At 44.2% G+C, this 27,804-nt stretch overlaps 1 protein-coding gene across 1 annotated transcript in view; it reads left to right on the plus strand.

Annotated features, from left to right (window-relative positions):
* The first annotated feature begins 1,194 nt into the window (after positions 1 to 1,194).
* Positions 1,195 to 27,804, plus strand: part of LOC147121965 (podocin-like) — a 37,305-nt gene continuing 10,695 nt past the window's right edge. Inside the window, exons 1-6 of the mRNA XM_085978105.1 lie at positions 1,195 to 1,438; positions 8,791 to 8,898; positions 9,295 to 9,363; positions 11,028 to 11,110; positions 21,249 to 21,452; positions 26,865 to 26,920. Of these exons, the coding sequence (XP_085834231.1) occupies positions 1,195 to 1,438; positions 8,791 to 8,898; positions 9,295 to 9,363; positions 11,028 to 11,110; positions 21,249 to 21,452; positions 26,865 to 26,920 (764 nt within the window). The remainder of the gene's footprint in view (positions 1,439 to 8,790; positions 8,899 to 9,294; positions 9,364 to 11,027; positions 11,111 to 21,248; positions 21,453 to 26,864; positions 26,921 to 27,804) is intronic.

The raw sequence follows: 27,804 nt of genomic DNA on the forward strand, positions 1-27,804 counted from the left end.
GTCTTTGCATTTGCAGTCTTTGCCAAGCACTTTTAGGGTGACTAGAAAGTCCTCTAGCGACTCTCCGGGTCGCTGTGTGCAGGTAGCAAGCAGATGCCTGGCGTACACCTCGTTGGTAGGCCGCTGATAGTGGGCCTTTAGAGTGTTGCAGGCATCCAGGTAGGTGGCGGCGCCTTGGATGAGTGGAAAAACCCGGTGGCTTACCCGATTCTGCAGGATCCCGAGTTTCACATCTCCGGTGGCTTTAGAGGCTGTGACGGCTTCGGAGTTGGCCATAAAAAACTCCAAGCACTGGAACCAGTGTCCAAACCGTGCCGATGCATCCGAAGCATGCGGGTCCAAATCCAAGCGTTCCAGTTTCAAAAGTTGATCCATCGTTGAAAGTTTGCTAATAAAATTGATGCGCCTCAATAACTTCAAGGCTCAAAGTTAACTGGATAAAACAAGGCTTTTATTAGCAAAGAAAAATGCCTGTGGCTTCACCTAGCATTCTGCTGTTCTGCTGCAAGACAAGCCTGGGCTTGTCTTAAGTAGGGCCAGGTATGGGCGGAGCCGACACACCCAATGGGGAGAAAGGGGGCGGTGCACTATATACAATACAAGGTAAAACACAGGAGCAGGCAATACAATATATGTAGTTAAATACAGAGTCTGATGAATGACATATTTCATCACAATGACATTATTTGGCAACCCAGTTAAATATACTTCTTTTATATAGCAGTTGCTCTGGTCAGGCACACATCAGCCCAATCTACACTCAGATTCATATACAATGTAGTAACACAGCCCAACTATCCATGATTATTTCAGTCATCCAGCACTTTTTTAGTGCAGCAGTGGAGGCCCACTATCTCATAAAGGTGACTTTAATTAAATCTGAGGAGACGGTCACTCCCTTTCACAACAGTAAAATGTTTAGAAAAACGCGAACCTGGGTATTTAGTTAATCAAATATGACTCTTGGCATCTTTCCAGTTCAGGGAGGAGAGTCCGAGCTGCCTATGAAAAATAAACAGCCCACAAGTATAAATAGCAAGGACATCTTTAATTTGCACTGAGGGTAAGCTTTCAACCAGTGGATCTGTAAGAACAATGGAAAGGAACTCCAGGACTTTATCCCGTTCTTCAAAGAATTCACAAAAAAGACAAAAAGATTTTTCCACTGGGGAAAAAGGCGTACAAAACAATAACATGAAAAGCGGCAGTAGGAGCTCCAGTATGAACAAGGGCAAAACTATCCAAACGAGAAACACAGCGAGACAGGACTCAAAGAGGAAAACAGAGAGAAATGAGAAGATACAGCTAGAAAGCTCCCTCAGTGCTGATGGCAAGGTGACGAGCTCCACTGTAGTGGACGTGGACAATGTAGTGAGCTCAGGCGAGGATGAGAATGTGGAGCACATTGCCCAGATTGAAATGGAAACACCAGAGGAAGGTAAGGGAGCAGGGAGAGAGCAATGGACTGCACTTCAAAAATAACTAAAAAATTGTTGGGTTGGAATCAGATTTTGTGTCTTTCCCCTTCCCCCAACAAAAGATGCTTGCCCTTTACGTGCTATTTTCAATCCTTTTCACTACGAGTCCACAAGGCTCTTGCATCAGATTCAAATTGAGAATGGTTGACTAATGCAAGAATTAAACGTAGTTATTTTCAAATGGTGCAACTCTGCAGCTTTCAATGATAAACCATTTAGGTATCATCCAACTGCTGAAAAGGGCACCTTATGTTAAAAAGTAGTTCAAAAAAAAATATTGTATAAAAATATAAATTACCTGATTACTCTCTTTAATGCTCAACAGCCTGGCTCATGAAGATTGATTATTTAAATTTAATTCCTCTCTTTTTGGTCTCCTAGGGGAGGGAGCATGTTCTAGAGTCTGTACGAGAATAACATGAATATGTACAATGACTTCCCATTATATGTGTGAAGACATATGAGAGAAATTCAGTATAGCCCCGCTCGGGCCGCTAAAACTTTAAACGTTGAAAACTTAGCACCAGGTGCTAATCATTCTCGCCTCCCACAAAATTCAGTTTTAGCACTCCAAGAGGGAAGTGGAGCGCTAAATCAAGCGCTAACCACTTCTCTTAGGGCGCTAAAGTGTGTGAGAGGAGCAGTAGCGGCAGAGCGCTGGAGAATGTGCAGTGCAGGATCCAGACTGGTGTGAAGAATAAAGTTTGGCATATCTGACCACCACTGTCTTTAATTATCGTTTCCCAAGCGACCAGCTGAGGTGACAACGCCCCCTGTTGCTGCTGTTGTTGACGCCCAGCGATGCAGCAAAGGGCTGGAGCGAATTTCACGTCCGGGGCCGTAACGGGGCACTGCGCACTTGATGACATCACGATCTACGGGGCGCTAGAGACCGAGGCGGTAAGTGTTAGCACCAGCGCAAAACCGCCAGAGAAATTCGCGGGCGTAGCTGAATTCACCGCGCCCGGTTGCTAACCCCTTAGCGCCCCATTACTGCCCCCACCCCTGCAGGTGATAATGGGAGGCGCAAAGCAGCCGAATTTCTAGCCCATAATTTTTTTCCTTTAAATGAGGAAATAATGTAAGGATATAGGTTAGGTTCTGACTCACATTCTTGCAGACTGCTCCCTGGTACATTCATAGAATCATAGTATGATAATATTAATTACTTTAAGTTCCTCACTCTCATTAGACCCTTGGTTCCCCATAATTTCAGGTATGTCTCTCACACTTTGTATACAATTAATTATTTTGGAGTGCCACAACTGTTGTTATAGGAACAGGAGTAGGCTAATTATCCCCTCAAGCCTCTTCTGCCATTCAATGAGATCATAGCTGATCTGCGACCTAACTCCATATGCCCCATATCCCTTAAAACCTTTGGTTAATAGAAATCTATCAATTTCAGATATAAAATTAACAATTGACCTAGCATCAACTGCCGTTTGCAGTAGAGAGTTCCCATCTTCTACCACCCTAACTTCACTCCTGAAAGATCTGACTCTAATTTTTAGGCTATGTCTCCGAGTCCTAGACTCCCCAACCAGCAGAAATAGTTTCTCTCTATCTACCCTATCAGTTCCCTTTTAATATCTTGAAAACTTTGATCAAATCACCCCTTAATCTTCTAAATTCCAGGGAATACAACACTAGTTTATGTAATCTCTCCTCGTAATGCAACAGTTGGAGTCCAGGTATCATTCTGGTAAATCTACGCTGCACTCCCTCCAAGGGCAATATATCCTTCCTAAGGTGTGGTGCCCAGAACTGCTCACAGCACTCCAGGTGTGGTCTAGCCAGGGCTTTGTATAGCTGTAGCATAACTTCTAACCCCTTGTATTCTAGTCCTCTAGATATAAAGGTCAGCAATCCATTAGCCTTTTTCATTATTTTTTGTACCCATCCATGACATTTTAATGATCTATGAACATGGACCCCCCTAAGTCTCTTTCGACCTCCACCGTTTCTAGCTTTTTACCATTTAGAAAGTACTCTGATCTATCCGTTTTAGGTCCAAAGTGAATGACCTCACACTTGCCTATATTGAAATCCATTTGCCACAGTTTTGCCCATTCACTTAATCTATTAATGTCTCTTTATAATTTTATGCTTCCATCTACATTGCTTACAATGCCGCCTATCTTTGAGTCATCGGCAAACTTGGATATGTGGCTCTTTGTCCCATCATCTAAGTCATTAATAAATACAATGAATAGTTGAGACCCCAACACAAATCCCTGTGGGATGTCACTAGTCATACCATGCTAATTAGAGTACATGCCCATTATCCCTACTTTCTGTCTCCTGCCGCTCAGCCAATCTCCTGAATAATTTGCCCTCATGAACATAAGAACATAGGAAATAGGAGCTGAAGTATGCGATTTGGCCCTTTGAGCCTGCTCTGCCATTCAACAAGATCATGGCTGATCTTCTGCCTCTTCAACTCCACCTTCCCGCACTATCCCCATATCCCATAATTCCCTTAGTTCCCAGAAAATTTATCGACCTCTGTCCTAAATATACTCAATGACTGAGCATCTACAGCTCTCTGGGGTAGAGAATTCCAAAGATTCACAACCTTTTGAGTGAAGAAATTTCTCCTCATCTCAGACCTAAATGGCCAACCCCTCATTCTGAGACTGTGACCCCGTGTTCCAGCCAAGGGAAACATTTTCTCAGCATTAACCCTGTCAAGCCCCTTAAGAATTTTATATGTTTCAATTAGATTACCTCTCATTCTTCTAAACCCTAGGGAATATAGGCCTAGTCTACTCAATCTCTCCTCATAGGACAATCCCCCCATCCCGGGAATCAGTCTAGTGAACCTTTGTCTAAGGCAAGTATGTCTTTCCTTAGGTAAGGAGACCAAAACTGTACACAATACTCCAGGTGTGGTCTCACCAATGCCCTGTATAATTGTAGTAAGACTTCTTTACTCTTATACTCTAATCCCTTTGTAACAAAAGCTAACATACCATTAGCTTTCCATATTGCTTGCTGTACCTGCATGTTAACTTTCTGTGATTCATGTACAAGGACACCCAGGTCCCTCTGAATGCAAACATTTCCCAGTCTCTCACTATTCAAAAAATATTTTGCTTTTTTGTTTTTCCTACCAAAGTTGATTACTTCACACTTCCCCACATTGTATTCCAGTTGCCATGTTCTTGCCCACTCAGTCAACATGTCTATATCTCTCTGCATCCTCCTCACAGCTTACTTTCCCATCTAACTTTGTATCATTAGCAAGCTTGGATACATTATACTCAGTCCCTTCATCTAAGTCAGTAATATAGATTGTAAATAGCTGAGGACCAAGCACTGATCCTTGCGGTACCCCGCCAGTTACAGCCTGCCAACCCAAAAAAGTCCCGTTTATTCCTACTCTCTGTTTTCTGTCCATTAACCAATCCTCAATCCATGCTGAAATATTAACCCCAATCCCATGAGTCCTAATTTTGTGTAATAATCTCTTGTGTGGCACCTTATCGAATGCTTTTTGAAAATCCTAATACACTACATCCATTGGTTCCCCATTATCCATCCTACTAGTTACATCTTCAAAAAACTCTCCAACAGATTTGTCAAACACGATTTCCCTTTCATAAAACCATGTTGACTCTGTCTAATCATATTACGATTTTCCAAGTGCCCTGTTACCACTTCCCTAATAATAGATTCTAGCATTTTGCCTACTACTGATGTCAGGCTAACTGGCCTATTGTTCCGCGATTTTTCTCTTCCTCCTTTCTTAAATAGCGGGGTTATGTTTGCTACCTTCCAATCCTTGGGGACTGTTCTAGAGTCTAGGGAATTCTGGAAGATTAATACCAGTACATCCACCATCTCTGCAGCTACCTCTTTTAAAACCCTAGGATGCAGGTCTTCAGGTCCAGGGGATTTGTCGCCACTTAGTCCCATTCATTTCTCCAGTACTATGTCTTTACTTATACTGATTTCTTTAAGTTCCTCATTCTCTCTAGACCCTTGGTTCCCCATTATTTCTGAAATGTTTTTTGTGTCTTCTACCATGAAGCCAGATACGAAGTATTTGTTTAATGTCTCTGCCATTTCCTTATTGCCCATTATAATTTCTCCTGTCTCTGCCTCCAATGGGCCCACATTTACTTTCACTAATCTCTTCATATTTATATACCTATAGAAACATTTACAATCTGATTTTATGTCTCGTGCTAATTTACTCACATTTTCTTTTTTCTCTTTCCTTATCAATTTTTTGGTCCTCCTTTGCTGAATTCTATAACCCTCCCAATCCTCAGGCTTACTACGCTTTTTTGGCAATATTATAAGCCTCTTCCTTTGATCTAATACTATCTTTAACTTTTCTTGTTATTCACGGTTGGACCACTTTTCCTGAGGGATTTTTGTGCCTTTAAGGAATGTATATATTTATGTATTAATTCTTTAAGTGCTATCCATTGCTTGTCTACCATCATACAGAATCACAGAATCACAGAAACCCCACAGTGCAGATAGAGGCCATTTCGGCCCATCGAGCCTGCACCGACACATATCCCACCCGATCCCCGTAACCCCTACACCAACACATACCCCACCCCTATCCCCGTAACCCCACGTATTTAATCCCCCTAACACTAAGGGTCAATTTTATCATAACCAATCAACCTAACCCGCACATCTTTGGACTGTGGGAGGAAACCGGAGCACCCGGAGGAAACCCACGCAAACACGGGGAGAATGTGCAAACTCCACACAGTCGCCCGAGGCCGGATTCGAACCCGGGTCCCTGGCGCTGTGAGGCAACAGTGCTAACCACTATGCCACCGTGCTGCCCTTTTAATGTAGTTTCCCAATCTACCTTAGCCAACTCGTCCCTCATGCCCACGTAGTTTGCTTTGTTTAGATTTTAAACCCTAGTTTCAGACTTAACTAAAATCACTTTCAAACTCAATATAAAATTCTATCATGTTATGGTCACTCTTCCCTAAAGGCCCCTTTACTACAAGGTTATTAATTAACCCTTTCTCATACTAGATCTAAAATAGCCTGTTCCCTAGTTGGTTCCTCAACATACTGATCTAGAAAACTATCTTGTATACATTTCATGAACTCATCCCCCACACTATTACTGCAAATTTGGTTTGTCCAGTCTATATGTAGATTAAAGTCTCCCATGATTACTGTAGTATCCTTGTTACATGCGTCTCCTATTTCCTGATTGATACTCTGCCCTACATTACAACGACTGTTTGGGGGCCAATCAACAACTCCCACCAATGTTTTCTGCCCCTTGCTGTTTCTTAGCTCCACCCAAACTGATTCGATTTCTTGATTTTCAGAGCCAAGATCCTTTCTCTCTACTGTCTTTATCCCATCCTTTATTACCCCTCCTCCTTTTCCATTTTGCCTATCTCTTCTAAAAGTTAAGTATCCTGGAATATGTAGTTCGCAACCTTGGTCATTTGCAACCATGTCTCCGTAATGGCTATTAGATCAAACCTATTAATTTCTATCTGCGCTAGTAAATCATTTATTTTGTTGCGAATGCTTTGCAAATTCAGATATAGTGCCTTTAGCTTGACTTTTTTCTATTTTTCCCTGATGTCATCTTAGTCACTGATGCCCTATTACCTTTGTTACTCTCTCTGTCCCTTCCTGACCTATTCTGTTTATTTTTACCCTAAACTTTGCTCTGCTCTAGAGCCTTGACATTTCCCTTGTTGCTTTTAAATTTACTCTTTCCTGAATCCTTCCCCACCCCCTTCATTAGTTTAGGACTTCAACTTCAACTTTATCTAACAGTTTCTTATGAGGGACTTTATGAAATTACTTCTGGAAGTCCATATAAATAACATGCATAGACATTCAGCTATATAAATACAAGTTGTTGTTGTTGTTGTCCACTACTTTAGTCACCACTTCAAAAAATTCAATCAATTCAATTCAATTTTTCAATTCAATTTCAATTTTATTTGTCACATAACCAAATACAACAAGTGAAATCCAGTCAGTGAAATGCTTTTTTCTTAACGAGCCGAGTGCACCAAGCAGCAAAGGACACTTAGCTGCCTGGTACGCACGGAGCCCGCAAGGACGGCAGCCATCTTCATCGGCGCCATCACAATAAGGTCCACTCTCGCCTCGCTCCGCCTTTCCCGCACTCCTGCCCGACAATCTTCAGCCGCCGTGGTACCGACGTCCCGGGGCCGATCAGGTTCATCAGGCATGACCTACCCTTTACAAATCCATGCTAGCTCTCGCTGATCAGCTGAAAATTTTCACGGTGTTTAGTCACTCCATTCTTAATTATAGACTCTAGTCATTTCCCGACAACAAATGTTAGGATAACTGGTTTATAATTCCTTGGTTACTCTCTCTCACCTTTCTTAAATAGCGAAGTGACATGTGCAATTTTCCAATCTAAAGGAACAGTTCCTGAATCGAGAGAACTTTGGAAGATCATAGATAGGGCAACTTCAATGTTCTCTCGATTCAGGAACCGTTTCTTTAAAACCCTGGGATGGAAACCATCTGGTCTTGGGGATTTGTCACTCTTTAGTGCCATTATTTTCTTCATTACTGTTAATTTGCTTACGTTAATTTTGGTGAGTCCCCATCCCTGAGTCAATATTAGTTTCCTTGGGCTATCCGGCATGCTATCATCTTCCTCTACTGTAAATACTGATGCAAAGTAATTATTTAACATGTCTGTCATTTCCTTATTTTCATTTATAATATCACTGTCATCAGTTTTTAAGGGGCTCATATTACTCTTAACCACCCTGTTTTTCCTCATATAATTGTAAAAGTTTTTTGTGTTGATTTTGATATCCCTTGCAAATTTCTTTTCGTACTCCCATTTTGTAGCTCTTACTATCTGTTTTGTCACCCTTTGCTGTTCTTTGTATGTCTCCCAGTTGCCAGGATCTATGCTATCTTTTGCATTCTTGTATGCTTTTTCCTTTAGTTTTATGCTGTCCCTTACCTCTTTAGTGTTTTTTGGGCAAGTAGAGCCCTTGCCCTTAGGGGTATAAACTGATTCTGTATCACCTTAAATTATTTTTTTGAACACCTCCCACTGATCTTCTGTCGTTTTACCCATTAACAGATTTGCCCGGTTTACTGTGGACAGTCTCTGTCTCATCCTGTTGAAGTCAGCCTTCTGAGAGAACAAAATTTGTGGGGGTGTGGGGAAAGGACAAGTCGAGCATAATACAGGAAACCTGGCAGATAGCTCTTGGATTATGTTTAAGCACGGTATAGTTTCACCTTAATAGAAACAGACTGTAGTGAAATTAATCTAATATGCCTGTCTGCTCTTTTTAATCAGGTATCAAGCACCAAAGTCCAGGGATCTGTGAGTGTATTCTCACATTCCTCTCTTTGCTGCTGGTTCTTCTCTTATTCCCAGTCTCGGTCTGGTTCTGTGTTAAGGCAAGTATATTGCTATCAAAGGGCTGCAAAATGCATTTTTGGGAGAATTGGTTCAGTGGGTATGAGGTATCTCTCAGGGTTTAATACTTGACTCTCAACTAGTAGGTCGTGTGTTTAAGTCTAGGTGGTGGCCATCATTTACTGAGCTGGGCGCATTCAGTAATTTCTCAGCAGTATGTCACATTACGGAGTGCTACACATAAAAGAAACATTACCATCCCAGACAGAAGAAAACTGACATAAAAACAGAAAACATTATAATTGCATCGCAAGGCAGTCAGTATCTAAAAGGAATATTGTGTAAATCTTGTGATTTACTAAACAGGAAACGGCTGGATTATATGCCTGTAACTAATGCTCACCAGTGTGATAATCATCTTTTCTTTTGTGGTGCAGATAGTCCAAGAATACGAGCGTGCGGTGATATTCAGACTGGGACGACTGCTACCAGGGAGAGCCAGGGGGCCAGGTAGGTGTCTGTACTTTCAGTGACACATTACGTTGGTGGCACATTGCTGTCAATCATATTTTGTTTCTAAACAAGATGAAGTTTAGGCATTTTGCCTTGATGATACTGGCTTTTAAAAGAGAAAATATCACTCAGTGAATTATCAGCCAGAACCTCAGTTTCGGTGTATAAGAATTTTGACTTATATATCATCATTGTGGAAGCATCATCACTACAAGGGCTGCAGTGTTTCAAGGAAAAGGCCCACTACCACTCTCTCAGGGCAACCAGGGATAGGCAATAACACCCACATCCAAAAACAAATATTAAGAAACCCAGGGATTAGATTGAACTAGTTAGATGCACATAATACAGTGGACCCGTAGGATGTAGCATTACTACACAGTGCATTGCAACTTGCCAATCTTACGTGTCCACCAAGATGCATTTGGATAGTATCAATTTATCTCTGGACTTTGAGTGGACATTTAGGCCTAGAAATTCAGTAAGGCGCTGCCAGCTTTGCGGCCAGTTACCGCCCAAAGAGGGCTTCTGCGCCAATAGAGGAGTTTGCGCTGATATTCAGTGCGGCGGTAGCCGTTAGCGCTGCGCCGGCACCGATGACGTCATCGGTGTGCACAGTGCCCCGGTTCCGCCCCGATCCCCATATTTAGTTGCGGCCGCCTCTTCTGCAGCGGCCGCAAACAGCAATCAGAAAACGGGGCCGTACTGTAGCCTTAGTGGGGCGCTTTAAGGTGGAGGTGCGGCCGGCCGCTTTTTCGGCGGCCGCCTGCCCGCACCTCCTTCCCCGGCCTCCTTCACCCCCCCCCCCCCCGCGGCATTGCCGACTGCTTTCCGCGAACCCGGCACTTCTCCGTGGTGCCGGGCTCATTTGCCGGCACTATCCAGCGGCGATCTCCCCGTTGCAGGCACCTCCCCCTTAAGAGAAGGAGGAGGCCTGCAGTACCGCAGCCTGCCGCTCCGCAGCGGGTGGCGCAGCGGCGCCTAGAGCGCTGAAATTCAGTTTCAGCGCCCCAAGCGGGGGCGGGCACACCCTGGAATAGCGCCCGGTTCCGACTTGGGGCGCAAAAACTGAATATCTGACGGGCGCACCTGGCTCCGCGCTAACTTTTGGGCGCACGCCAGCTGGCGGGCCCAAAGTGAATTTCTAGGCCTTAGATTTTTAATAGGCATAGATAAGTGGAAGTGATATTATTTTAAACAGACCCAGTTTTAGTAGGATTTAGCAAAGACTAATACCATGAGACAATCAACAAGGCCCTCCTACTTTAGGGAAGAGCACCCCAGAATTTAGGGAACTGAGGGAGGGCCAATGTAAAGGAAGTTGTAATGTTGCTGTAATGTTTCTCAATGACTGACAATCCATTAGATAAAAGGGTAATTTCACTGATCCCATGCTCCCAGCAGGTGATTGCACTTGAAGGGCGTGCAGGTTGGACACTTGTTGCTACAATGTTATAGCTGTATTTTCAATCTACAGCTCCTTTGAAGGTGACACCCTACTAAGAGAGTGGGATCAGTAAATTTATTCTAAGATGTCTTAGCAATATTACTTGGGTTTCTCTTAAAGCAGTCAGAAAGTGCTCCGCTACTGATACAAAAGATCAGTGAAAGAGGGTAAGATTTTTATTATATAAGTGGTCGTTCATTGGTTCTCATTATAGGTCTCTTCTTCTTCATGCCGTGTCTGGACACTTACCACAAAGTGGATCTACGTGTCAAAACCTTGGAGATCCCATTTCATGAAGTAAGTCTACAAAAGGCAATGAGATGTTAAAAATGCAATGAATAAAGCACAAGCCCCAGGCAATGCATGTAGCCAACCTGAAGAGCTATCAACATCTGGAACAAACTTGTCAGTGCAAGTGGTTGAACAAGGAACTTTAAGAGGTTTCAAAAAGGAAACAGACAAGTTCCTGGCATCTGAAGGGATTCATGGTTATTACATGAAAATGATATAGAGATTTTTTACAGGGACATGAGAGAATAATTGGTTGGACAGGCTAAATGGACCAGTAGTTATTTTCTTATCTAACATATTATTATGTTCATGTACTTCTCCAAGCAAACTGCAGCTTGATAACTGGAACACTGGTGCAATTAAACAAATTGCATTTAATCAGATTCTCTTGGTAAAGAATAATCTATTTACAGAAGAGTACGGATTTTCCACTTGCATTCACCCAATTTTACATCAGGTGTCTGCCCACTTTATGCATTGCAAGCATTTCTGGTAGAAGAAAATACAGGGGCAGGAAGCAGCAGTCTGAAGCAGGTGAGAGCTACATTAAAATATACGAACAGTCTGCTGTTAACAAGTATCATGGGTCTACAATAAATATTATCTTGGGCTCAGTGATGTTAAGCAGTCAACCTCCTTTCTCAACTGGTTCACAACAACACGTTTCGAGTAAGCATGAGACTTCACAGTGGAGTACACGGAACAGACTTTATTGATACACTGCAAAGGTGATCGGTATTTAACTGTATACAGAGAATGACTTTATCGGTTTCTGTATCTTTAGAGTACACTCTGAGATACTATTGAAAACCATGACCTTTTATACACCATATTTTGACTCCATCAAAGGAAAATGTCAAAATGACATATCTATTTCCCAAATCCTTTGAAAACAGAATATCTATGTAAATAGTTTGCAATTGTTTACCTCAGAACCACTTCCCTTAAACAACACTTCCTGACATAACATTTTCTAGCATCTTTTACCAATCTGTATCTAACAGATATCTACTTCCCATGTTTATTACCCTAAAACCAAACATTAACCATTCATGGGTGATGTCATTACTAACACTTATTCTCTTACACAAGCACTTTACATTTCAGAAAACAAGCAAGGCCTTTCCTCACGACATTTCAATGTCATCCTTTTTATATCGGAAAGCCTGACAATGCATTCCTTTTACAACACTAAAATGTCACCCTATTTATATCTTGGAAAACCAGGAAAACCTGTTGCTTTAAGATATAAAGAAGTTTGACTGTTAACCCTTAACTCCCCAAGATGTCCAACATACATCTCTCCAGGATGTCTAACATATTCACCACTTTTTATTTCTTCTAATGCATGCTCATATAATGAGGTAGACTGTTTATACAGTATATTTCTAGTCCATAGGTGCTGAACTTTATTTTAAACTTTCACCCACCATTCATGATTTCCGAGGGTAGATGTCCCCTTTTCAACATTAGCATTACATCATATCATATACACTGTCAGTCATTTCATGTTAGGTTTTTAAACTACAGAAGTTTTGTCTAAGTTTAACTTGGGTAATATTACACCTCATGAAAGAAACAAAGAATATCATAATACATTGTACGGACCAAGTGCTGGAAGGTGGGATTAGGCTGGCTAGCTCTTTGTCAGACGGCACGGACAAGATGGGCCGAATGGCCTCCTTCTGTGCTGTAAATTTCTATGATTCTATGTACGGAACATTACAGATCAAGTAATCATGGACTTAAAAGAAGTCTCCAGCTCTTCTTTTACAATTATGCATCTTGTGGATATTCTTGCTAAATATAATTTCCCACTAACCTTCAGTTATTCCAATTCCATTGTGATCTCCACCCTGAATTTTAGAAATCAAAGATCTATGTCCCTCTTTACTTTAATTTCAATCCCTCTGATAGGTACCAGTGCGTTCAATTCTATATTGTCTCATTAAAAGTTCAGTTTCGCTATGGAATATGTGTCAGTGCCTTTAAAAGTTGCCTCGCTCCCCTGAGCCACATTAACCGTTTCATGTCGTGCTATTGTCAAATAACTGAGCATGTCTGAGACCCGTTCTTCAGTGCATCTTCACTATGCATTTCCAAATGCTAGTTGCCTCATGCGCAACATATCACATTTGCACACAGTATCCCGATATCATACCACAATTGACATCAGATACAAGCCATTCCTGGGCTTTTAAGTTATCTTATGAAAAGATTGGAGGTCTCTTCACATCTCTTCCTGCACAGCCCCAATGTCTAGGGTAGTGGCCAGGCTATCAAATACATTTTTTCAGTTTTCAGTATAGGCAAAGACACAAACATCGCAAAGAGAAACCTTTCAATTAATGTTTCTCACCTACACTTTCCTGGCTTTCAATAGAATTTACATTGATACCAAATTGAAATCTTTTCAGGTATCATGTTACTCAGAGATGCACTCACACATCTTTTCCTGTATGTATGTATTATGATATTCTTTGTTTGTATCATGATGTGTAATATTACCCAAGTTTCTGAAATTCATTCATAATCACCTAGGAAAATGATTTTAGAAAAATTACCATTATATAACGATTTCATCTCATTCAGGAGCCCTGGAGAAACTTTACCATCCAATACAATATGATCATTGCCACTTAACAAAAGTTTCCAAATTAATCTAAGTTATCAACACATTTTTTTTCATTCTGTTTAAACTCTTATTCCCCAAAATTTGCCAGAGAGCAATTCAGTCTGCAAGATGGGGTGTTAGTTATCTTTAACACAACAGTCTCCCCCAAAAAATCTTTCTTAATACACAGTTTGGACTGGACCTTTTGAAAAATAAAATTTGATTATCCCCTTAAATTTCAGGTAAATTTCCCTTCCCAAGTGTTTAAACAGCAATTCACATCAATTTATCGAATCGATTTAAATTTCATATAAAATTATGTCCAGGCTCATGATTTAATGAAAGAGACAAAAATAGTTGTAATTGTGTTTGGATGCAAGTCGTTTATCGTCCCCCTTGAGCAATGTGTCTTGGAACATAACATTGGAAAGGCCATGGGCTGGATTTTCTCAGCCCTGAGGAGGCGGGCATGGAGGCGGGACTGCTGGTAAAGTAGCAGAAAGTGGGGGCGGATGGCAAAGCCGCCCCCATCCCGCCTCCGTGCCCTTTTGCCAGGAGGCAGGAAGATGTGCTGCTTCGGGTCCTGTCTCCTGGAGGCGGGAAAGGGATTAAATCCTTTTAACTGCCTGTTAACAGGTAGTTAACAGGCAGAAAAAAGGATTAGTGCCATTTTACCTTCTCAGGTGAAGGCTTCCCGACCTCGGAGAACCCCGTCGGGTTGGAGGAGACATGAAGGAGGTCTGCGGGGGTTGGAGGCACCTGAAAGTAAGATGTAGAGGTGAGTGATGGGTGCAAGTGTGGAGTGGTAAGTATGGAAGGTGAGTGCTAAGTGTTAAAAAATGTTCACTTACCTTGTTTTCTGCCTACAGCCTTCATCCAGCCTGGATCGGGAGACCCGACATCTACCTTGCCGATTTCACAGGCTGGCTTTTGGATCCTCTGACCCAACAGCCATCTGAAATCTACAAAGCTGAAAGGTTTGATGAGTCCTGAACACAAAGTCTCATCAAACTACAGAGAATGTCAGTGTTTGACAGCTTCACAGAGCTGTCAAACATTGACATTTCTTCTTTCAAGAAGTCTTGATCAATAGCATGTCAGATGTTGACGTGCTCTGTCAGTGACTTCCCCCCTAATTGGTCTGCTGAGCCCGCAGGGCGGGCTTAACAAGGTCAATCAGGGGGAAATCCCTCTGGTTGGCCAGAAGATGATGGAGGCAGGACATTGACCCGACAAGCAGCAGTCCCGCCTCCAACTTGTCTCCATTGAGAAAATCCAGCCCAAAGACTTAAGTTCAATTTTTTGTCACCGCGCTGCGACATTCAAAATCCATCGAACTCTGAACATTACTGGAGCTCCCACTGCACTTTTCCAGCAAAGTTCAAGCTCTAACACCTTGAAATCATTTCATATCAAAGGATCCCTCTTGGTAATCTTCCACCATCAACACTCATATGGTCTTCTGATTAAAAGAAAAAACAGAAAATCCATTGTGGCTCCTGCCAGCCCAATGGGTTAATTCTTCATTTGTCAATTTCTAATTCCCTTCTGGCAGTGTGGGGAAACATCCACTCAAATTAAAAACTTAAAAATGTCCAAGATGTTTACAGTCAGTAATGCAAAAGTTGTTGCTTAATGAATTAAAACGGAGTTACTCTGACACAGAAAGTAACAAAAAGCACACAGCTGCTTATGAAAAGAGTTAACTTTTTTTCATAGGACAAACCCATACATCATCAATCAATGTCAGCTTGTGTTACACAAATTCTTGCAGCTTTAAAAACCTGCAGATCAGTAGAAACGAGACATGGGGGGAGAAATTCGGTATTGTTCCGTTTGGGGCGCAATTATCGGACGGGCGCAAAGTTTAGCGCCTGGCGCTAATTATTGCCGCTGACTGCAAACTTGGCTTTTATCGCCCCTGGAGGTGATTGGAGCGCTAAATCAGGTGCTGCACATCTGTCTTAAGGCACAAAGGCCAAGGAGCGAGGCGCTAACTCAGAGCTCGGGTGCAGCGCAGGTGATGTCAGTTAGCGATGGAACACAGACACACTGGTGCCAGCCAGTTCTTAAAGGGGAGGGTCGATCTTGCTCTCCAGCCACACCCTGCTCATTGGAGCCTTGAATCTCGGCCTGGAGAGACCTGTGACTACATTTCCAGCCAAGGACTATGGAGAGGGGAAGAGAATGAGCTCAGCGCTTCAGCGTGCGGGCCTTGGAGGCTCTGGTTGGCGCGTTGGAGCGCAGAAGATCTATATTCTACCCTGAGAGTGGCAGGAGGCCTTTGCCGCGCGACTACAGAAGAGTGTGGAGGGAAGTGGCTCAGCATGTCTCCTCCAGGAGCATGGCGCCCAGGACCTATACTCAATGTCGAAAAAAGTTCAACGACCTCACTCGGGTCGTCAGGGTGAGTGGCTTTTTTTCAAATACATCTCCATCCCTCCATTTCTACCTCACTCTATGGTCAGAGGGTCTTAAAACCCCAATGCCCAACACTCATCCAACACCTATGGCCCTCTCATGAAACACACATGCACATTCCACACTTTGCATACAGTAAGGGCTATTCAACTATGGGAAGCACATCAGGCAAGACCATGGCTGCATACAGTAAGGGCTAATCAATTATGGGAGGCACATCAGGCAAGACCATGGCTGTATATTTACTCAGACGCCACCCTTTTTCTTGCAGGCCAAGCTATCTCATAACAGGAGACAGCAGCAACGGACAGGTGGAGGGCGGCCTCAGCTGCAACCACTCAGCGATCTTGAGGCGCATGTCCACAGGATTGTGGCAAGCCAGGTGATTGGTCCCATCGCCCCTGGAGAGGTCGACCCCGTTTGGTAAGGTCATCAGCTTTCTCTCCTCTCTCATTCCACCTGTCCCTCACAACACCAGCCTTTGACACTTTCAATCCAACTTACTAAATCGCTCCACTCCTTCCTCCCTTACTGGCCCCCTGTCCTGACGCTAAAGCCACTCTTGTACCTCCCTGCTTTCAGATGGTGATTCACCAGCTGAGGAGACGGGCCCTCAAGCTGCCAGTGGGAGCGAAGCTGCAGGCGAGGAGGAAGAGGAAGCTGGAGCATCAGCGCCACCCTCTCCCGAGGAAGCCCATGCCCACACTGGGACCACATCTTTCCTGGAGGGGAGCAGGAAGGGTCTGATGAGGGTGAAGCTCTGGGACCCAGCGGGCTGCAGCAATATGATGTGGCTAGGGAAGCTCGGGGGCCTTCTCCCCTGAGGGAGAGTAGGCCAGCGAGTCCTGCTGCACTGGACACAGAGAAGGAGCGGCTCACCGCTGAAATGAACATCCAGGCGGTGGACATACACACTCAGCTCATGGGTGCAGTGGGAAGGGTGCCCGAATGCACTGAAGCACTAGCAAGGAGTGTGGAGCACTTTGCTGTAGCACAGGCGGATGCCTCGCAAATGCTTAGTGCTGCAATTCAGTCACTGGCTGCCGTGATCCAATCTCAGACTGGTCTCATGCAGACTCAGAATGAGGCCTCGCAAGCACTGACTGCTGCCATTGTCGCTGGTTCAGACACATTTCCCCGGGGCTCTCACCGCGCTGTAGCAGGCCAGCAATCTGTGCTCCAGCAGATTGCTCTGGATGCTGAGGTGCTGCCCCATGGGAGTGCCAGTGTGTTAGTCAAGCAGGGAGTTGCTGTCCTCTCTCAAGATGACAGCATTCCTGCTGCCACCACTGTCACTTCCCCATTGCATTTGCCACCGCCTGTAGCCCAGACTGCTGCCGCCCATGCTGAGTTGGTGCAGTCTGCAGCCGGGCCCTCCAGGCCCAGAGCTGGTCGAGGCCGTCCTTCAAGGGCATCTGTAGTCTCTGGTTCTGACAATCAACAGCCTTCCACCGGCCTTGCTGCAGTCACTGGGGCCCCATTACGGAGGAGCAGTAGGGTGGAAGGGGGAAGTACGCAAGGGAAAGAGATCACCCTTGAAGGGCAAAAAGTAGGAGGTGTGACGGAATGTTGGGAATTTTTTTATTAAAGGCTGAGGTTCGTGTTCAAACTTTTGTTTAGCGTTTTGGACATTATCTCCAGGTTGTGAGAAACAGTTATGTTAATTAATGATTTTTTGTGTTTGTTTCTATTAGTTTGTCATGAAGAAATGACACACACAGAGTTTGTAAAATAAAAATGTTTTTGTATTCAAAATGTACAGGCTTGGTCTTTGGAATCATTGCTGCCTTGGCCGGCTTTGGGGTTGCAGGTTGCTTTCATTCATGTTGTTCTCAATGCCAGAAGCCATTTCCTCAGTAGGGGCCTAGAAGTGGCTTGTTATCAGTCGTTGACGGACGTCCCTTGCAGTTTCAACACTGTGGGCCTCCCTCCCGCCTTGGTGCTGCTGCTGATCATCCTCCTCCTCTTCCTCTTCCTCCTCCTCCAGTGGTGCTCCAAGGCCTAGTGGCATTGGCTGGGTCCTGAGGATTGCCAGGTTATGGAGAATGCAGCACACAACCATGAAGAGGGAGACTCGCTCAGGCGAGTACTACAGGGCTCCTCCTGAGTGGTCCAGACAGCGGAACCGTTGTTTGAGCACGCCAATCGTCTGCTCAATGATGTTCCTGGTGGCGATATGGCACTCATTGTACCACAGCTCAGCAGGCGTGTTGGAGTTATGGAGCGGTGTCATCAGCCAGGTGCAGAGTGGATAACCCTTGTCCCCGAGGAGCCAGCCACTTGGCTGATGTGGTGCCTGGAAAAGTTCTGGCACACCAGTCTGGCGCAGAATGAAAGCATCGTGGCTGCTGCCAGGATAGCAGGCATTGACAGCGAGTATCAGCTGTCTGTGGTCACAGACCAACTGGACGTTTAAGGAGTGGAACCCCTTGCGGTTTCAAAAAACCTCTGCATTCTCATGCGGTGCCCGCAATGCCACATGCGTGCATTCAATGGTGCCCTGCACCATGGGGAAGCCCGCTATCCTCGCAAAGCCCAATGTGCGTTCATGCTATTTGGCCCAGGTCATAGGGAAAGAGATGTACTGGCGTCCCCTTTTATAGAGGGTATTTGTGACCGGACGGATACAGCAATGGACCGCGAACTGGGAGATATTGCTGATGTCCCCAGTAGCTGCTTGAAAGGAGCCAGTGGCATAAAAATTCAGAGCCACTGTGACCTTCACTGCCACTGACAGAGACATCCTGGTCCTCAGTTGAGGCTGCAGATCTGGCTGCAGCAGGTGGCAGAGCTCAGTGACCACCTCCTTGCTGAAGTGCAGCCTGCGCAAACACTGCACCTCAGACAAATTAATGTAGGAGAATTGTTCTCAGAATACCCTGTGAGGGTAAGGTCTCCTGTGCAGAGGCCTGTTGGCCCTCTTCCGTCTGGCCATGATTGCCACTCTCTCTGCATCTCTGTTGCCTCCGATTCTGCAGGCGCAGGACAATGCCCCGAATCAGTGCAGCCCCCATAGTCTCTTGGCAATCGAAGTAATGAAGGTCAAATCCAAAAGTACCTGCAAAGTGATGCTCAGTAGCCAAAACTACTTCACACAGTGTTGACTCTATGCAGAAGTCTCTCTATCTCTCTCCCAGAATCTCTCTCTCTGTCAGAATGAGTGGTGCAAAAATGTCTACCACAGAAAAAGCCAGGAAGAGGGCACCTTTAAATAGCGCCCCCCCCCCCAGCCCCACACTGACTGGGAAACATTTCAGTCACCCTGTCGTTGCTTGTGCCAGGCAGAAAGGAGGGGGGCGCCACTCAATATCCAGTCCAAGGTGCCACCAGGGCGTTGCACGCTTGACTGACGTCACGATCTGCGGGCGCAGGAGATCGGGGCGGTAAACTTTTGCGTCGCCACAAAAACTCTAGTTAATTTCATGAGTGGCGCAAACATTGCCGTGCCCGGGCGCTAGTTGATTTGCGCCCCATTAGCGCCCTCTTAGGGAGGTGCAAACCAACCGAATTTTCCCCCCATGATCTTCCCTTTTCTTCTTTATTCCATCAAAAACTATTTATCCTTTTTCCCTTAAACCAATTTTCAATTTCTGATGTTTTCTATTGAATCCCGTTCTGTACTGATTCAAAATTTCAAGCTCATAGTCCGTGTCCTCACCCAAGCTTGTTACCTCTTGCACAATTCTTAACACCTCTTTTTCCAGTACATTGATGACTGTATCGGGCCGTTTCCTGCTCTCACCCTGAACTAGAAAATTTCATTCACTTTGCTTCCAATTTCCACCCTTCCCTCACCTTCACATGGTCCATCTCCGACTCTTCTCCCTTCCTTGACTTCTCTGTCTCCATCTCTGGGGATAGGCTATTAACAAACATTTACTATAAGCCCACTGCCTCCCACAGCTACCTGGACTACACATCCTCCCACCCCGCTTCCAGTAAGGACTCTATTCCATTCTCCCAGTTCCTCCGTCTCCAGCGCATCTGCTCTGACGATGCCACCTTCCATACCAGTGCTTCTGACATGTCTTCCTTTTTCCTCAACCGAGGATTCCCCTCTACTGTGATTGACATGGCCTTTGACCGTGTCCGTTCTATTTCCTGCACTTCTGCTCTTACCCCTTCGTCTCCCTCCTGGAACCACGATAGGGTTCCCCTTGTCCTCACCTTTCATCCCACCAGCCTTCACATTCAATGGATCATCCTCCGCCATTTCCGCCACCTCCAGTGTGATCCCACCACCAAACACATCTTCCCCTCACCTCCCCTTTCAGCATTCCAAAGAGACTGCTCCCTCCGCGACACCCTGGTCCACTCCTCTATCATCCCCAACACCCCTTCCCCTTCAGCCGGCACCTTCACGTACAAGCACAGGAGGTGCAACACATGCCCTTTTACCTCCTCCCTTCCCACTGTCCAGGGCCCCAAACACTCCTTCCAGGTGAAACAGCAATTTACTTGTACTTGCAATTTAGTATACTGTATTCGCTGTTCACGATGTGGTCTCCTCTGCATTGGGGAGACCAAACGCAGATTGGGTGACTGCTTTGCGGAACACTTCCGTTCAGTCCGTAAGAGTGACCCCAAGCTTCCGCTCGCTTGTCACTTTAATTCTCCACTCCACTCCCACTCTGACCTCTCCGTCCTCAGCCTCTTACAGTGTTCCAATGAAGCTCAACGTAGGCTCGAGGAACAGCACCTCATCTTTCAATTAGGCACTTTACAGCCTTCATACTCAATCCCACGTACATACATGAATATGTCCAGCAGGGGCCTCTGAATATCAACAAGGAGTGGGAACCCTAATTTCCCCCTGCCCCACACCCCGTACCCCAAATCCAATTAGAATGCCCCCAACTAAGATGATGACTGGGGATCAAACTGGAACCTTCTGGAATCAAACTGGGGATCAAACCTGGGACCTTCCTGGTCTTTATGGATCAGCTACTATGAATAAAGTTGCTGTTCCTTCAAAGTAGTTTCTAAATGTTGAGCTGTTGGTATTGAGAAGGATTTGATTGGTTCCAGTTAGTGTTCAGTTGATGTTGAGTGGTCTCCACTGCAATAGCAGAAGTTGTAACACTCAAGATGCTGGCATTTATTTTACAGATTATATCCAAGGACATGGTGACTGCTGAGGTGAATGCCATCTGCTATTATCGGGTGGAGAATGCCTCCCTCTCATTAACAAGTGTCACCAACTCTTCTGTCTCAGTATCACTGCTGGTACAAACTATTATTAAACGGAGCTTAGCACATCGGAAATTCAATGAAATTCTCCTGGAAAGAAAAAGCATTGGCGATGAAATCAAGGTAATAAATCAAGGTATATGAAATTGAAGGTGCTACATTTCCAGGTGTAGGAATTCGCCCAATTTATCCTCCACTCTCCTTCAAAACTGCTGCTTTCACTCCTACCTCACACCGTGACCTTTTCCAGCTACTGCCCCATATCTAACCTCCTTTTCCTCTCGAATATTTTGTCACTACCCACCTGGATGTTCACCTCTCCTAAAATATTCTGTATGAATCCCTTCAGTTCAGCTTTCATTCTGTCCACAGCACTGACACAGAATTGCCAATGAACTCTTCTGTGGCTGCAACTTATCCATCCTTGTCCTGCTCAACCTCTCTGTTGTGTTTGACACAGTTGACCACTTCATTCAAATCCACTGCTTCTTTTGTGTGGTCCACCTTCAAGGAACTACCAATGCTTGCTTCTCCTTCTGCCCCTACATAATCACCTCAGGAATACCCTAAAGTTCCATCCTTGGACCCCCCTCCTTTTTCTCATTTACATGTAACAATATTATCTGCAGACTTGGAGTAAGCTCCCACATATATGTTAACAACAACCAGCTCTGCAGTTCCACCACCCTCAACTTCACAACTTTCAGTGTTGCCAGATTGCTTGTCTAAAATCAAGCCATGGGTGAGCCAGAACTTTTTCAAATTCAGCATTGCCAAGATCAAACCATCCTATTCTCCTCCTGCCAACAGCTCTGTACCCTTTTTTTCACTTCATCCCTGTCCTCAGGCTGATCACTCATACTGAAGCATACAGTGTGCAAGTTTGATATCTTATTTGACCCTGAGCTGTGCTTCAAACTCCATATTCTATCCATTATCGAGACCGTCTATTCCATCTCCAACATCATGTGGCTGTACACCTACCTACCCCGCCCCCCACCACGGTTGAAAAGCTGATCCATATTTTTGTTACCCCCACCCCCCTCCCCCCCCAGACTTGGCTTCTGCAATGGCCTCTTCACCAGCCTCCAAAGCTCTATCCAATACAAACTCCAACTTGTCCAAATCAGTGCTGCCTGTCCAGCAGTAAATTACACTTGCCCATCTCTGCTGTCCTCACTAACCTCCATTGGCTATCACATTCACCCAATTAATTTCATTCAAAATCATGACCCTCACTGACAAGTTAGTCCACAGCCTCGTCCAACCTATTTCTGCAATTTCCTCCAGCTATACATGCCATTCTATACTGTTCAATTCTTCAACTCTGACATCCTGTGCATTCTCCCTTTAACGTTTGCTACATTAAAGGCACTATATAAATGAAAGATATTATCACACCATTTGACCCTGTGCCTTCACAAACCCTTCTTCAGCTGGGAGAGCAGATTGGTAGGGTAGGATTTCTCTATAAACTCCTACAGATTTTCTGCTTTTTTTCATTCTGGTTTAATACTGTAGCTTTCCAATACAGCAGACCCTCCCCATCCCTCCAATATACTAGAACTTCTAGATAAGATTCACTGTTTATGGCAACCTCTGGACTCAGAAGGGATTCCTACCAAACTCATTTTAATTCACAATTCTGCAACATTTCTGAAAGGCATTTTATGTTGTTGTTAAAGCCAGCATCATAAAATGCAAGAGTATTTAATTGTATGTTAATGTAACATTATTATACAGACACTGTGGTCTGTTTGTGATACATGGGATTAATTGTTGAACGGGGCTTAGAGTACAGCAAGCAAGTCATCATAGGTTTAGCCCCATGGGTTTCTGTACAATAAGATTTTAATAGCATTACTGTAGCATTAAAAATGTATTTCCTTAAAAGGGCTGCTAGGCTTATCCACCAAATCTTTGCACCAGATTTTGCTGTCAAAATACTGGTGAGGCTAATTATTTATGCATTAAAGGTACAGCAATTTCTGGTGAGGGGCAGATGCGCGGTTAAATCCCAATACCCAAAAGTTGCTGTCTGAGTTGCACCACTCCATCATTAGCTTCGCGAAAATGGCATTTTGCTGTCTTCCTCACCATTGAAATGCATTGGATGCCATGAAATTGCTGTATTTGCACGGTAGATATGAACTAAACTTGCCACAGAAAGTTAAATCTTGTAATTTTAAGTGTAAGTACCCTTTTAACTATGTTAATTACAAATGTTAATTACTGCCAATCAACCTCTCTGGCACTGAAAATTAACTATTGCAAATGTGGAGTCTCATTCCTTCCAGTATTAATTGCTGTTGAAAATTTTTAAAATATCAAATTTAATATTTAATTTTTTTTAACTTTTCCTTTCTGTCTCTTTTTTCTCTCTCTCTTAATCCTATCTTTCTTTCCCTCTTTTGTTTCTCTTTCAGTACCTGATTTGACATTGAATTCACACATTATAACTTACACTTCCTTCTCAATCCTTCCACTATTTATTTCTCAATCATTCAATCTCATTGGTTAAGGAGATACACAGTTGCTTGCCCTGTTCTCTCAGGTCCTAGATGCCCCATTTACCTCACTGTGCCATTATCAGCTCACACTTTCAGCAACTTAGTGGGCAAAAATGTTTTGAGCTGAAAAGTGCAGGTGCAAGTCTAACTAATGGCAGATGCCGTTAGATGCCCTGCTACAGCAAAATTTGGCTCATTATCTTTCTCACACGTCAATTCTTGTGACAGTATGATGGTTTATGCATTATCTTCTTCTTTTCTACTGCAGAGGCAAGTGTGCAGAAAGCTTATTGCTCCCCATTTGTCAGGTTCCAAATTAGTTTGTTATTTAAGAGCTGAGCACACGTGGAAGGATCTGCTGCCTGCTATAATGGCATATTCATTGCAGCTAAAATTAATTAGTTTATACTGTGATTAATTCAAAGTATATTTTTAGCTATGTCAGAATGGAAAGAAAAGCTGCCACTTTTATTGTAGTTGATCACAACCTTCATTTCTCATATTGGCACTGAATCTGCGAGAAGGTGAAAATAGCTAGGCTTCATCAACTGAACAGCCACAAGACTTGGGAGAGGCACTTCTCCATTCTCATTATGCCAAGTATGTCTCTGTAATTGTCTTATTCATGAAATAAGTGCAGAAATTACATGTTCAGAACTCTGAGCAGATGATACATTTTACTCTGGACTGGCACAAGAGAAGTGCCCAGCACATTGTGGTTTTACAGCAGTAGGCTTCTCCAGGTCAAATCCCAGTCCAAGGTTCCAACCCCTGTTGAAATGAAAGGAGCTGCTCCAGGACACAGCCAGCGAGATGTTATGATCTGGAATGCATGTCCTGAGAGTGGTGGAAGCAGATACAATAGTAACTTTCAAGAGTGAATTGGATAGATGCATGAAAGGGAAAAATTTGCAGGGCTGTGAGGAAAGAGCTAGGGTGTGGCACTAATTGGATAGTCCTTTCAAAGAGCTGGCACGGGCACGATGGGTCAAATGGCCTTTTAAATGGACACTGATTATTTACAGTACATCCAGGTAATTATATTATGCTTGCAGCATTTCCGTAATGAAAATTAAGAAGAGAGTCTAAATGCACACCCTATCAGAATTCTAGATTTGACAGTCCATGGTAGTGTACTAGATTATAAAACAATCTTGCCAGTCATCTGTCCTAGTCAGCTGGCCCCATACACTTACATAAAAAACTGGTCATTTTATACGTTATGGAGGAATTTTTCAGGGGGTCAGTGGGCGTGTTTGGTGGTGGGTCGGGTGGGAAAATTTTTTTGACAGCAGGTAGGGAACCCGCTGTCAACCCACCTCCACACTAGTCTTCCAGATGTCGGGTCTGTCATCACAGAACAGACCCGACACCAAGCAGCAGGAGAGGCAATTTAGATTATTAAGAGCTTGTTAACAGGCACTTAAAAACTATTTTAAGCTCACCTTTAGATTTTAAGAATTCGCCCACGGCTTCCCCACTGCTTGGGGATCATGTCAGGCAAGGAGGTTGGGAGTTGTGTCAGCATGGGATGATTTCTTAACTTGACAGCTGCAAATGTTCTATAAAAACTCCCATTTCACAGCTGTTCACTTTCCAAGGTTAGAAGCTGTTGCTTACTGCATTTGGAAGCCAGATTGAGCTTTATGCAGCTTGCAAGTGTTTGGAGCAAACTCTGTATCCAGTGTCACCTCATTGGAACAACCTCTCTCACCATTGCAGATCGCTTCTGTCATCTCAACTTCACCTGCCATCTGTTCCATCAGCATCAGTGCCCTTGAAACTATCTTACCTTGGTCCTCAGAACTCCACCATGATCAGCCCCAACATCAGCAGCACCAGGCTCACCAGCAGCACCAACAACACCAATCTTCTCCTGAATCAACTGATGTTGCACAGGACAGAGGGCAACAGCACCCGGCCACATTGCTGCCCGGGACTCCAGGGATGGCTTCACCATAGCCAGATTTACTTCACTTGATGCTGTACACCCTGGCTGCCAGGTTGGCACCACCCCACACCAACACCATAAAGCATTCCTACAATGCCCAGGTCATTCCTTTCACACTCACCATTGCGGGGGGTACCGTTATGTCTCACCATTCACTGCAACTCAATAAGTCACTTGCAAAGGTGCACACACATCTGTCCAAGAACGCAAAGTGTTGAAAATAAAGATTTCAATGTTTGACACTACATTAACAAAAACTTTACACGAACATTGGATAAAACACCCAAGTGCCTACTCTTGTGTGTTGTTACTTGGTATGATTGCACAAGGATAAGGGTAAGTGTGAGGGGTGGCTAGTGAGATGGGGAAGTGATAATGTAGATAGAGAGGGATGGGTGGAGGTGCAAGGTAAGTTGGTGTGAGTAAGAATGTGCAGGAGTAGGGTAGGGAAGGCAGAGTGATGAGGATGTGATGTGGCACAGCAGGATGAGGTTAAGTGTGGCTTTGTACTAATGTTTCATGATCTACTGAGATCATTGAAAGGTTTGTGCCACTGCAGTCTGATCCTCCTAACGACATCCTTGCTTGTGTCCTCCTGTGCAATGTGCAACCAGGCTGCGTTGATCTCCTAGGGAGGTCTTCTCCGCCCATGGGAAGGGAAGAGGACCTGCCTGCATGCTGTGACTCCTTCCATAAACATATGGAGGGAGTCATGGGAGAGCCTGGGTGCAGCCGTTCAACTCTGTGCAATGCTTGTCAGTGTTTGCAGCACCTCAGTGCTGTAGAATACTGACAGCAGAACTGTTAAAATCAATTTGCGCACATGGTCCCTTTAAGTAAACTGGCTGATGACGCGTCAAGTGACATCATCAGATCCGCTTCCTTCATTTGGCCGGGAAACGTGCTGGGCGGGCTTAACAAGCCCAATCAGCGTAAAATCATTTCACAGAGCGGGCTAGAGCCAGCAGCGGGGTTTGGATCCGCCACCGACCCTGGCCACACCGGACCCGCCGAGGTAGGGGAAATCGCGGCCTATAAATTCTAATCTAATCACTGCTCCATTTTGTTTTGCAGGTAGCACTGGATGCAGCAACCTGCAATTGGGGAATCAAGGTGGAACATGCAGAAATGTAGGTTTAAAGAAGGAAATTCACTATGGAATCATGTTCAGAAATCAATCATAAATTGATATCATCAATTTCAAGTGCCAGCCTTCGCTCAGTGGTAGCTCCCCATTCCAGGATTTAAGCACATAATCGAAACTGACCAGTAATGAGGGAGAGCTGCATTGTCAGTGGTACCATTTTTAGAGGAGGCATTAATGAGGTGCCATCTGTCTGTTCAGATGTGCCTAAAAGATTCCATAGCACTTTTGCAAAGAAGAGCAGGGAGTTGTCTTGGCCAACATTCGCTATCTAATCATTTATCTTATTGCTGTTTGTGGAAACTTGCAATGTGTAAATTGTTGAATTTGCCTATGGAACTACTACAGTTTAAAAAGTAGTTCATTGGCTGTGAAGGGCATTGGGATGTCCTTAGAACATGAAAGGCTCTATATAAATGAAAACCTGCCTTTCTTTTTGCAGAAGAATATTTTTGCTTAGAGACGTGGCTTTCAATTTCTGTTGATTTTTGTGCTTGAAAGAATACTCTGGGATAAGGCCCTACAATATCTTCAAATATCCTTTCTAAAAATTAAATCCCTAAATATGTTTTAAATGCCAGCATTTTTGTTTAACTTGAAAATCTGTACATACCATAGCTCAACTGAGACACATGAAGGTAACTTGACCTTCAGCTTCCTCATGTCATGTCAAAGCCAACACTAGGAGGTTCACAAGGACAGCCTGAGTGGTGTCTGATTTTTCCTCCATCTTTTGCTTTGGACGAGTGGTTAAATGCCTGGACTCCACTGACATACCCTACATCAAGAAATAAAACTGGCCCAATCCATTGTGAATCAGTTTAGGTTACCACAGCAGAGGTCAGTGTGAAGAATGAGCACTTTGTAAAC

Source organism: Somniosus microcephalus, chromosome 3 (genome assembly GCF_052327205.1).
Source record: "Somniosus microcephalus isolate GS21.2 chromosome 3, FLI_Smic_1.0, whole genome shotgun sequence".
Classification (NCBI taxonomy): domain Eukaryota; kingdom Metazoa; phylum Chordata; class Chondrichthyes; order Squaliformes; family Somniosidae; genus Somniosus; species Somniosus microcephalus.